The 12,744-nt window shown below is 42.2% G+C and overlaps 1 protein-coding gene across 2 annotated transcripts in view; it reads right to left on the bottom strand.

Moving 5' to 3' along the window:
- Positions 1-12,744, bottom strand: part of TPGS2 (tubulin polyglutamylase complex subunit 2) — a 69,877-nt gene that overhangs the window by 13,765 nt on the left and 43,368 nt on the right. Inside the window, exons 3-4 of one of the 2 annotated variants that reach the window (XM_047086943.1) lie at positions 6,319-6,406; positions 4,105-4,233 (exon numbers count right to left, since the gene is read on the bottom strand). In XM_047086943.1, the coding sequence (XP_046942899.1) occupies positions 4,105-4,233; positions 6,319-6,406 (217 nt within the window). The remainder of the gene's footprint in view (positions 1-4,104; positions 4,234-6,318; positions 6,407-12,744) is intronic. The other variant, XM_047086942.1, reaches the window with a different exon arrangement.

Below are 12,744 nucleotides of genomic sequence, written 5' to 3'. Positions count from 1 at the left end.
GAGTGGCAGGCTCTTCCCAGTTTTTGCTTCTGAATTCCTCTAGTACAGGCATAAATTGCTTTGTTGTGCTTTGAACGTTTGTGGCAACCTGTTGAGCAAGTCTACTGTTATCATTTTTCAAACAGCATTTGTTCACTTTGTGTCTGTGTTACATTTTGGTAATTTGTGCGATATTTCAATCTTTTGTATTATTATATTTGTTATGATGATCTTTGATCAGTGACTTTTAAAGTCTGAACCCATTCTTACTCCTTCCTCCCCGCACATTCTAGGTATATGGGGTCATATTTTACATTGTTTTATTCTGCGAATCCTTGACTGATTTTTATGGGTATGTTACTTTTATTGCTATTGTGTTTTTACTTCTCATATTTTTTACTTATTCTTTCCTTCCCAAAGAGTGTCCTTTAATATTTCTTGTAGGGCTGGTTTAACGGTCACGAACGCCTTTTGTTTTTGTCTATGTGAGAAAGTCTTTTTCTCTCCTTCTATTCTGAATGATAGCCTTGCTGGTGAGAGTATTCTTGGCTGCACATTTTATCCTTTCAGCACTTTGAATATACGATGCCACTCCATACTGGTCTGCAAAGTGTCTGCTGAATAATCTGCATATAGCATTGTGGGGTTTTTCTTATATGGAACTGTTTTCTTTTCTCTTGCTGCTTTTAAAATATTTTCTTTATCGGGATGGCTAGGTGGCTCAGATGCATAAGCGAACGACTCTTGATTTTGGTCAGGTCATGATCTCACGGTCATGACACTGAGCCCCACGTTGGGCTCCATGCTGGGCGGGAAGCCTGCTTAAGATTTTTTCTCTTTCCTTCTCTGCCCCTTTCCTGCTCATGCTCTCTCTCTCTCTCTCAAAAAATTGTTTTTTCTTTATAACTACTTTTGCCATTTTAATTACTATGTGTCTTGGTGTGGATCTCCTTGGGTTGATTTCTGGGGGAGATCTTTGTGCTTCCTGGATCTGAATATCTGTTTCCTTCCCTAGACAAGGGAAGTTTTCAGCTACAATTTCTTCAAATAAATTTTCTGCTCCCTTTTCTCTCTCTCCTTCTTGTTGGATCTCTATAACATGAATGTTCTTACAACTTGATGGAGTCACTGAGTTCCCTAAGTCTATTCTCACTTTGCATAATTCTTTTTTATACCATTGTTTAGCCTGATGGCTTTCCTTTACTCTGTCTTCCAGGTCATTAATTAATTCCTTTGCTTCCTCTAGTCTATTCATTCCATTAAGTGCATTTTAAATTTCACTGTGTTCTTCATCTCTGATTCTTTTTTATCTTTGTGTTAAGGGTCTCACTGTTGTTCTTCACTCCTTTCTCAAGTCCAGTAAGTATCTTTATGACCATTACTTTAAATTCTCTATTAGGCATACTACTTATATCTGTTTCAATTTGGTCTCTTTCACTGGGGACATATTCCTCGGTCTCATTTTGTCTAACTCTGTATCTGTTTCTGTGTGTTAGGAAAGTCAGCTATGTCTCTTGCTCTTCAAAGTAATGGCATTATGAAGAAGCATTCCTGCAGTGCCCTACAGTACAGTGTCCCCTGTTCACCAGGACCTGGCGCTTCAGGTATGTTTCTTATATGTGTTGTGTGTGTCCTGTTGTGTCCTAGGTACCTTTTCCTTCAGTGCAGTCATCTGCAGAAGCTCTCTTGGCCTACTGTGGGCAGTGTTTGGTCTCCAGCCAGGGTAGAGGTGTGTTTTAACAAGGTATGCACCAGTCTGCTTGCAAAATGAGACCTGCTGCCACTGCTTCTCTGCCAAGTGTGCATGGGCAGGGCACTCAGCCTTAACAAGGCACCCCTCAGCCTTCTGCAGGGCCTGCTACAGCTGCTGTCATAGTCGCTGCTGCAGAGACAGAGGCCCTGCAAAATGCAGGGATGGGGAGATACAGTGCTGGTGAGGTTTGCACTGATTTTGATGTTATTATTGTAATTGTTATGAAACACACCTGCAGAAGGCAGCAAACGATTAACGTATGTGTTCTGACTGTACCACTGGCTATTATTCCCCCATCTCTCTTCCTCTCCTCAGGCTTCTCTGTTCTGTGAGACACAACAATAATGAAATTAGACCAATCAGTAACCCTACAATGAATGGCCTTTGAAGGTTCAAGTGAAAGGAAGAGTCGCATGACTCTCACTTTAAATCAAATGCTAGAAATGATTAAGCTTTGTGAGGAAGGCATGTTGAAAGCCAAGACAGGCCGAATGCTAGGCTTCTTGTGCCAAACAGCCCAGTCATAAGTGCGAAGGAAATTAAAAGTGCTACTCTGGTGAACACCTGAATGATAAGGAAGTAAAACAGCTTATTGCTGATACGGAGAAAGTTTTAGTGATCTAGATAGAAGATCAAACCAGCCATCACATTCTCTTCAGGCAAAGTCTAATCCAGATCAAGACGTTAACTCTCTTTAATTCTATGGCTGACAGGTGAGGAAGCTGCAGAAGAAAAGTCTGAAGCTAGCAGAGGTTAGTTCATGAGGTCTGAGGAAAGAAGCTGTCTCTATAACATAAAAGTGCAAGGCAAAATAGCAAGTTATCCAGAAGATCTAGCTAAGATAATTAATGAAGGTGCTGGCTAAATAGCAGGTTTTCAACGTAGACCAAACATCCTTCTATTAGAAGAAGACACCACCTAGGACCTTCAAAGCCTCAAAGGACAGGCTTACTCTCTTTGAAAGGACTACTGTAGCTGGTGACTTGGTGGAAGCCAATGCTCACTGACCATTCTGAAAATCCTAGGGCCCTTAAGAATTATGCTAAATCATCTCTGCCTTGCTCTAAAAATAGAACAACAAAGCTTGGATGAAAGTACATATTGAATATTTTAACCCCATTGTTGAGACCAACTGTTCAGAAAAAAAGATTACTCTCAAAATATCACTGTTTATGGACAATGCACTTGGTCCATCTGATGGAGATGTACCATGAGATTGATGTTCTCATGCTTGCTAACACAACATCCATACTGCAACGCATGGATCAAGAAGTCATTTCAAGTTTTAATGTTTAAGAAACTGAAACAGTCTGGAACTGTGCACCCGTGGGATCTCCTAGGGATGCCTATGCTAGTGTCCAACTGCCAATGCAGTTGTTGCAGAAAGCCTTGCATCGGTTTTCCAGTGAGAGAATGGCCTTAAATGCACCCAAGGCCTTGGCATTGGAGACACTAGTTACCTGCTCAATATTCATTCTCCCTCTCTTTCTTAAACTCCAATTCTGTTTGAGGAGACAATGCTGAACAGGTAAACATACTCACTTCCTCAGATTCCCTTGCAACTATGGATAACATTTTGACTCTCTTCTAGCCAGTGGCTTCAGGAGATTGAGAAAACTACTGTTTTCCTGATAAAACGGGAGAGATTCTGCCAAAAGACAGTTTTAGTTGTTGCTTTGCTTTTTACTCTTTTTTTTCCTGTCTGGAACATAGACTGGAAGCTAGGAAGTAGAGCCCACATTCCTCAATGATGAGGATGAAAGCCATATCCAAAGGTGGGTGGAAGAAGCCAGAGGGAGACTTTATCATTGACTTTCTCAAACAGCTGCACCAGCCTAGTTCCAGATTTCTTGTTATGAAAAAAATAAACTCCTATTTAGTTTAGATGTTGTAAGGGGTCTCTGATACATGCAGCCAAATCGATTCTGACAAAGTTCTCACTTATGCCCAGTTGCTCCTAGCTTTTAGCAGCAATTTAAATCAGGAATGGCAAAGAGCCTGGGGAGGAAGGGAGCTGCATTTAGATTCCATGTTCCCTGAAAGCTCCTGACACAGAAATGTTGAGTGAAGTTGATCTTTAACATTCATTCATTTACTAGGCATACATTAAGTGCCAACTCTGTGCCAGTCACTGAAGCGAGTGCTGGAAACAAAACAAAAATCTCAACCCTGGCATTTCTTCATGAAAATTTCCTTTGTTGATACAGGCTGTTTTCTTACCTCACTCCCATGGTCCTAAGAAGTCATACAGGGGAAAGGTTTTGGTTTGGGGAGAGTACTATAATGCCACAGCGTCTTCCTACCGTTTTCAACATTACAGAAGGAAACAAACACGTTAATTTCTAACTCAGAGCAGAGGTTCCTTCAGGTACCTTCAAGTGCATCATCCTCCAGGTCTGCCAGAGTTGGTGCATTAGGGAGTGAATACACAGAAGACTGGTTGAGTTGAGTCAGTTTTGAGATGCTGTTAATAACCATACTGCCCAGTGGAATGGTGTGCTCTAGGGAAACATTAGCAAAGAGAAAAAGCCTTGTTACCGTATCATCATAAGGACTTCTGCTTGAGTAACTTAAGCCCAACTGTTGTTTGATTCCAGGGCTGAGGAATCTGATGGAAAGGAAGGAAGAGGATCAGTGGACTATATGCCCCAGAGCAACAACCTTTCATGCAAAAAAAAAAAAAAAAAAAAAAAAAAAAAAAAAAAAGGGCAACAAATCATGGGTGAAGAGACCCCCCCACTCCACACATTGGAACAGAGTATTAAAGGACTTTACAAAGGGGATGCTCAAAAGAACTCGGAAATCTGGGCTAGGGACCCTGTTTGAAGAGCAAAGGACCTAAAAAGGTTTTTGCTCTCTTTCCCTTGCATGAAGGGTTATACTTCTCTTCTTCTAAGCTTTCCACAATGGAAGATAGCTCTCTATGTGTCATTTTTCCTTACTTATTGCAGAGAACTTGGTGGCGTTCTTGCCTGATTCTAGTCTTCTGGGATTAGGCTGTAAATAAGAAACAGGCAAACACATATCTTCCTTAACAATTATACAGCATCCTCGTCATATAGGATACTAGACACTGGATGGCACACGAAGACCTAGAAATCTGACTGCTGAAAAAACTGAAGGCAGTAAAACAGCTGGTATACAGACCACGGGAAGTCCAAGCAGGACAGACCAAGAGGTAAACCTCAGAAGCTGCCTCTGCTGCCTTCTCTGTTGTTGACTTTAGCTCTCCAGGAAAGGACGGAAATGGGGACAGAACTGGGGATTGCATAAGACGACTAGGATTAGGAGAATTAAATTAGATATTAGAATAATGAACAGGGACTTGTTCATGAAAACTTCATGAAACTTTTGTCCGAGGGCACTTGTGAAGGGGCTAGTCTGTCTTCATGATGTGGGCAAGGGAAAATCTGTCCGTCGGTCTAGTCTCTGTCCATTCTCTCTCTCACTCCAGACTGCAAAGGCCATGGCCATGCTACAAAGAAGGGCTCTGATGCTGGTGACAAGAATGGTTTCAGGCCAATGGAGGAAATAATTCAAAGCTAAAAGTTCATGTTAACTGCTCAATAATAAGCTATAAAAAGTGCCTCTGGTCAGGTGAGAGAGAGAGAAAGAGAGAGAGACGACTTTGAGAATCACCAAAAGGAACTCAGGAGGTGGAGGAAACGAAGGACAGAAGTCAGGTCTGCAGATCCGCTGTGCAATAAAAATTCTGCATTCTTAGTGACAGCACGGGGAGGTGCAGGATGCTTCCTGAGGATGAAAGTAGATATGGGGAGGTGGTTGGAGTCCAGAGGCAATAAAGGCCTCTTCTGGCCAGGAAAGTCTGTGGAAGGAATGGCTAGAACAGGGTTTCCTGGCTTATGAAATTTTACAGGAGTCGTCACTTAATGTGCGTCATCGCCTTTCATGTGTACGTAGTATCTGTACTACTAAGTTATGAGTTCCCACATCTACAACACGAATGTCTGTCCTAGACACATTTAATACTTAGGATGACAACTAGAGAAGTAAGGTGGTTGGTAACTTATGCTGGGGAGATGTGGAGAGAAGTTTAAGATCTGGTGTGAGGGACACAGTTCTTGAGATCATTGCCAATCTGGGAATGAAGGAAATTGCCCCTCTTATTTCATCTTTTTTTTTTGAGAGGGAAGAAGGAGGGAGAGAATCTTAAGTAACATGCTGAGATCATTACCTGAGCTGAGATTTAAAGTTGGACATTTAACCGACTGAGCCACCCATGTGCCCCAGGGAGTTGCCCATCTTAGGACCATCAGTGGCTGTTCCTTCCCTCACTCTGGAGGAGACTGCTCTGAGGTGCAGCCTTCAGAGACCTTAAGTTTGAAGTAGTACAAGAATTTTGTGTAGTGATTAATGTTTTTCACCTGCTCGTACCAAAAGGAAGCCTCTAGATTGAGTTTCCAGTTAAGTACCAGCTAGACTCTGGCATAGTGGGTGGTGGGTAAAACGATGATATGTATTGGCTTTGGGAGAGAATCACACTTTCAGAGAACTCCCGAAAACTATCGAGATACCCAATCTCTCAGCCAGGGAAATGTTACCCTATAGCAAGAAGGTTGTCTCACCATCCAGCTTTACACTCCATGTCATGTGGAAGCCGTTGGTCATCAGGTAAAAATTCTTCACATCCTCAGGTAGCGTGCAGTTATTTTTCTAGAATCACAAAGCAGCTGAGTGTTAGGGCAGAAAAAGGGCACAAGGCTATGCCCCAAAGCAAATGGGGATACTACTTACCATGTTTCAGATACCCCAAATAGGAAGATTCTGATAATTATCTACAAACTTGATTACTGAGTTCAAGATGGCAACACCAGAGGCCCTGAACTCACCTTCTCCCACAGACACACCAAACCCACAGCTACTTATTGAACAACTTCTTCTGAAAGAAAATCAGAAATTGACTTAGCAACTCCTACACACTGGGTGAATGAGAAAAACCCCACATGGAAATGCGTAAGAGGCTGAGACACAATTCACCATAAACCCCACCACTGGTGCAGCAACACACAATCAGGAGAGAACCCGATCTACCCTCTAAAGAGTGACAGGTTTGAACTCCGTATCTGGCACACCAACTTTTAAGGTCTGCATGTGAGAGGTGAACTCCCCAACATCTAGCTTTGTAAGCCAAAGGGCTTGCTCCACAAGACCCACAAGGCTACAGAAACTGAAGAATAGTTGTCCAAGGGCTCATGCATGCGGGTTTACCAGCCCAGGGTCTAGCGCAGAGGCAGTCGACTGAAAAGTACCCAGACTTCCAGTCTTTCTGTGTAAGAGGCTTATTTGCTTATCTGACAGCATCAGCCTGAGTGGCAGTTACCTAATTTAGCACACATCTAGGGGCTGACAAAAATACTCTCTAGAGAATGGGGTGGCTGGCTGTCACCATCTTCATGTTCTCTGCCTTGCTCCAGGTCAGCAGTATCTCCCAGAAAGAGCTTATGCATCCAACTGATGCAGTGGCTTTTGCACTGACTGCCCAAGGGACACATCCCTTGATTACTTGGCTCTGGCGGCCAACAGGCTTAGGTTTCCAGGTCTCACAGGACCGCAACAAAGAAACCGTTCTGAATCGGCTATCCCACCATGGTACGGTATAGAGGCAGCACACTGAAAAGCTCAGTCTTTCCATGAAAGACGCTGATTTGTCGATCTCCAAAAACCGTGGCCTAAGGGTCTCTCCTCTGCACAGACTTGGGAGGCCAGCGGGCACCATGTTCGCATGCACTACCCCTCTGCCATGCTCCAGGTCACCAGTGTCTCCGTGAAAGCACCTATGTATATGTATGGCACCCCAGCTATTTTGGCTGTCGCCCAAAGGACACAGTACTCAATAGCCTGGCTCTGGTAGCCAGCAGGGCTTGTGCTTATGGGTTCAATGGGATGGTAAGCAAACAGTTTATGACTGGCTATCCACCCGGGGCGCAGTGTAGAGGGAACAGAGAAAAACAGCCAGTTTATACTCTTTCCCTGAAGGATGTATACAGTTGACCCTTAAACACAGGTTTCAAATGTGCAGGTCCACGTATATAGACTTTTTTCCCCGATACAGTACTGTAAATGTATTTTCTAATTTCTTAAATATGATTTTTTTTTCTTTAGCTTTATTGTAGGAATACAGTGTATAATACATAAAACACACAAAAATATATGTTAATTGACTGTATGTTTTCAATAAGGCTTCTTCTCAACAGTTTTGGGGAGTCAAGTTATATGTAGATTTTCCACTTTGCAGACAGGTTGGTACTCTTAACCCCCTCATTGTTCAAGGGTCAACTGTATTTACATACTTTAAAAGCTGCTGCCTGAGGGCCCAGCTTCCAATCAGCTTTATCTAGGTGTTGAGAGAGATCCTCCCCTTTGGAACACTACAAGTCTGGGCAAACCCTTAACCATTGGGAGTTATTAAGGACAAAGAAGCCTGCCTACACAATCACATCAGGTTTGGGAGACAACAAAGAACAAGGGCACAGTAGAACAAAGTTCATCTCCTACATTAGACCTTGCCTTTAAGACTGGAAGAGGTGGCTGTTTTACCTAATACACAGAAACCAAGGAAGAAAAAAAGAAGAGAGTAATAGTACATTCCAAACAAAAGAACATAAGACCTCAGAAAGACCATAATGAAATGGAGATAAGCGATTTACCTAACAGTTCAAAATAACACTCATAAATATGTTCACTTTGAGCTCAAAAGAGGAATGCATGAACAAAGTGAAAATTTCAACAAAGAGTTGTACAATATAAAAGTAACACATGATGGGGCGCCTGGGTGGCTCAGTCGGTTAAGCATCCGACTTTGGCTCGGGTCATGATCTCACAGTTCATGGGTTCGAGCCCCGCATTGGGCTCTGTGTTGACAGCTCAGAGCTTGGAACCTGTTTCAGATTCTGTGTCTTCCTCTCTCTCTGCCCCTCCCCCACTCGCGCTCTGTCTCCCTCTGTCTCAAAAATAAACAAACATTAAAAAAAAAATTAGAAAAAAAAAGTAACACATGAAATCACAGAGCTGAGGAATACAATGATTGAACCAAAAAATACACTAGTGAGGTTCCACAGCAGACTAAGTGAAGTGCAAGAAGGGACAGTGAGCTCAAAGACAGAGTAGTGGAACTCATTTAATCAGAGCAGCAAAAGGGTGGGGGGTGGGGAGAAAGAAAGAAAGAAAAAAAAACATTTAAAAGAGGTGAAGATACCTTAAAGGACTTATGAAAGAACACAGAGCAGACTAGTATTAGACAAAAGGGTCCTGGAAGGAGGAGAGAGAGAGAATGCGGAAGAAAAATTACTTGAAGAAATAATGGCTGAAAACTTCTCCAACCTGGAGAAGGAAACACATCATAAATCCAGGAAGTGCAGAGTTCCAAATAAGTTGAATCCAGAGCCCCACCCCAAGACAAATAATTGTCTAAGGAAAAGCAGCATCTTAAAGGTAGCAAGAGAAGGGGCACCTGGGTAGCTCAGTTGGTTAAGCTTCTGACTTTAGCTCAGGTCATGATCTCATCATAGTTCATGGTTCGAGCCCTGTGTTGGGCTCTCTGCTATGAGCACAGAGCCTGCTTCAGATCTTCTGTCCCCCTCTTTCTCTGCCCCTCCCTCGCTGGGGCAAAAAAAAAAAAAAAAAAAGGCACCAAGAGAAAAATAAGTTTTTAACATACAAGGGAACCCTACAAAAGACTATGAGATTTTCTCAGCAAAAACTTTGCAGGCCAGAATGGAATGGCACAATACATTCTAAGTGCTGAAAGAAAGAAACTGCCTACCAAGAATACTCTATCCAGCAAAACTATTCTTCAGAATTTAAGTAGAGATAAAAAATTTTCCTGACTAGCAAAAGCTATAGGCATTCACCACCACCACACTGGCCTTACAAGAAACGTTAAAGAGATGGGGTGCCTGGGTGGCTCAATCGGTTGAGTGTCCGACTTCAGCTCAGGTCACGATCTCACAGTTTGTGAGTTCAAGCCCCGTTGTCGGGCTCTTTGCTGACAGCTTGGAGTCTAGAGCCTGTTTCAGATTCTGTGTCTCCCTCTCTCTCCGCCCCTCTCCCACTCATGCTCTGTCTCTCTCTCAAAAATAAATAAACATTTAAAAAAAAAAAAAGAAATTTTAAAGAGACATCCTTAAGTGGAAAAGCCACAATGAGAAGTATGAAAGAAAAAAAATCTCACTGGTATCAGCAACCATATACTGAAGATAGTACATCAACTACTTATAAAGCTAGTATGAAGGCTAAAAAGCAACAGTAGTAAAAGCAACTATATCTACAATAACTAAAGGATAAACAAAATATTGTGAAATATGACATAAAAAATATACAACGTGGGGGGAGATTGTAAAGATGCAATGCTTGTAGAATGTGTCTGAATTTAAGTAACCATCAACTTAAAACAGACTGCTAGATACAGAGGGTATTAAACAGGAGCCTCACGATAACCACAAACTAAAAACCTTTGATATATAAAAATAAAGAGATAGAAATCCAAACATAATACTGAAGAAAATCATCATATCACAAGAACAGGAAAGGAACAAAATAGAATTATAAAACAATCAGAAAAGTGTGGCAATAAGTAAACACCTATCAACAATTACTGTAGAGGAACTTGGGAAGATGGTGGAGTAGGAGGACCCTGAGCTCACCCTTCCCACGTTTACAACTAGGTATCATCCACATGTAAGTCATTAAACTAGAGAGCAATTCAAAGGCTGGCAGAACAAACTCCAAAACAAAAAAAGCTGCATCTGAAAGGTTAGGAAGGTGAGATAGGCAAGGGATGTTGACAAGGGAGAGGGAGCTGTGGGCCCTTGTACCAGGGAGCTCATACGGGAAGACAAATCCTCTTAACATTTATTTGGCTTTGAAAACCAGAGAGGCTGAATTGTGTGAGTTTGTATAACCAGTAGGACTTGGAGCCTGGAGCTTTAGAAATCAGCTGACTCAGCATTGGGGGAGTGGAGACACAAAGGCAAGTGACAGCTGGGTTCCTGCCCTTAAAGACACAGCAGCCAGCACAGACAGGCAATATAAAGACAGCAGTTTATGCAACACCAGGGGAAAATGGGAGACATATCTGTTCATAGGGATTTCAGAGTGCGTTGGGGGACTTCTCTGAAAATGAGGGAACTGGCAGGTGCCATTTTTCTCCCCCCTTCCCCAGCATAAACACAGGGCCATCTGTGGGAGGCAGGGCTGCACAGACACTAGCTACACACTAGCTACCTAACGTGTAAGCGGTGCACCATGCCAATGAGTTCTCCTGAGGACTTGCCCACTCTAAGCCTGCTACCGTTGGCCCTGTGCTCAGGGCAAAGTTTGTAAAACTTGTTCATGCCCCACCAAGCTGCTGGGTTCACAGCTGCCACCATACACCCTACCCAGTTCTGCACACCCCCAGCTAGTGTCACTCACCAGGCTGCACCCAGCCATCCTCAGGCACTGCGCCCAGCTTCTGGCCCCAAGCTGACCAGGCATGCAGGTCCTAGCTGCCACAGTGCTTGTACAAATCTGGTGTAAAACTAGTGGCCCAGCGCAAACTTTGGTAACACCACAGTGACCCCAGCGCAGCCCACAACAGGCAGAGAGTCAGTGTAGATGACTGTACTGTAAGGAAAAGTGATGAAGACACAACTGCAGGAGATAAGCAACACACATAGGACGCTCTCTTGAAGTGCCAAGATCAGATGAACAGCACAGAGAACACTGCAGGACACTCCAGGACCTCTTCTTCATAAAGTCACTACTTTCAAAAGCAGAAGACATAGCTGACCTTCTTAATACACAGAAACAGACACAGAAAAGCAGATAAAATGAGGAGAAAGAGAAATGTAACCCAAATGAAAGAACAACACAAGGCCATGGCCAGAGATCTAAGTGAAATAGATATAAGTATCATTCTGTGATATAGTGAAATAGATATAAGTATCAGAGAATTTAAAGCAATGGTCATAAGGATTCTCACTGGACTTGGGAAAAGAGTGGAGGATATAAGTGAGACCCTTAACACAGAGATAAGGAACAACATTGCAGAGATAAAGGGCTCGATAAACAAAATGAGAAATATACTTGACAAATGAACAGCAGGCTGGAAGAAGCAGAGAAATAAATTAATGACCGAGGACACAGAGTAATGAAAAGTAACCTAAACAAATGAGAAAAAAACGCAAAACAAGAACAGAGAGCTCTGTGACTCAATCACAAGTAATAACATTAGTATTACAGGAGTCCTTGAAGAAGACAGAGAAAAAGGGGAAGATAATTTTTTTTGAAGAAATAACATCTAAAAACTTCCCTAATCTGGGGAAGGAAACAAATATCCAGATCCAGGAGGCAGAGAAAACCCCCATCAAGATCAACAAAAACAGTTACCCAACAAGACATAATTAAATTAGCAAAACATAGTGATAAAGAAAGAAAAAAAAAAAAGCGTATTAGTCCACAAAAGACAGTTAACATATAAGGGAAAACACATAAGTCTAGGAGGGAAGTTTTCAGCAGAAATTTTCCAAGAAGGAAAGGAGTGGCATTGGAAGTGCTGAATAGGAAAAATCTGCAGCCAAGAATAGTTGGTCCAGTGAGGCTATTATTCAGAATAGAAGCACAGTTTCCCAGACAAATAAAAACTAAAGGAGTTCCTGACCACCAAACCAGCCCTGCAAGAAATATTAAAGGGGACTCTTTGAGTGGAAAGGAGAGACCAAAGTGACAGTATAAAGGTAGAAAACACAGCAGTAAAAATGAATATTGCTATAAAAAAAATCATTCAAGGAATTCACAAGATAAAATACAATGACATATACCTAAAACATGGGGAGGAGAAGAGTAAAGAATGGGTTCAAACGTAAACAACCATCAACTTAATATACACTGGTATATGCAGAAGAGGTTACATATAAACCCAATGGTAACCATGTATCAAAGCACAAAGACAAAGAATGCAAAGCACAAAGAGAAAGATATCCAAATATATCAGTAAAGAAAATGAACAAAAC

The sequence above is a fragment of the Lynx rufus genome, unplaced genomic scaffold (genome assembly GCF_022079265.1).
Source record: "Lynx rufus isolate CCGP_SWC_20201006 ecotype Redwood Valley unplaced genomic scaffold, mLynRuf1.p SCAF_22, whole genome shotgun sequence".
Classification (NCBI taxonomy): Eukaryota; Metazoa; Chordata; class Mammalia; order Carnivora; family Felidae; genus Lynx; species Lynx rufus.
Note: the sequence above shows the minus strand (reverse complement) of the source record. Positions and strands in the feature narration are given on the sequence as shown.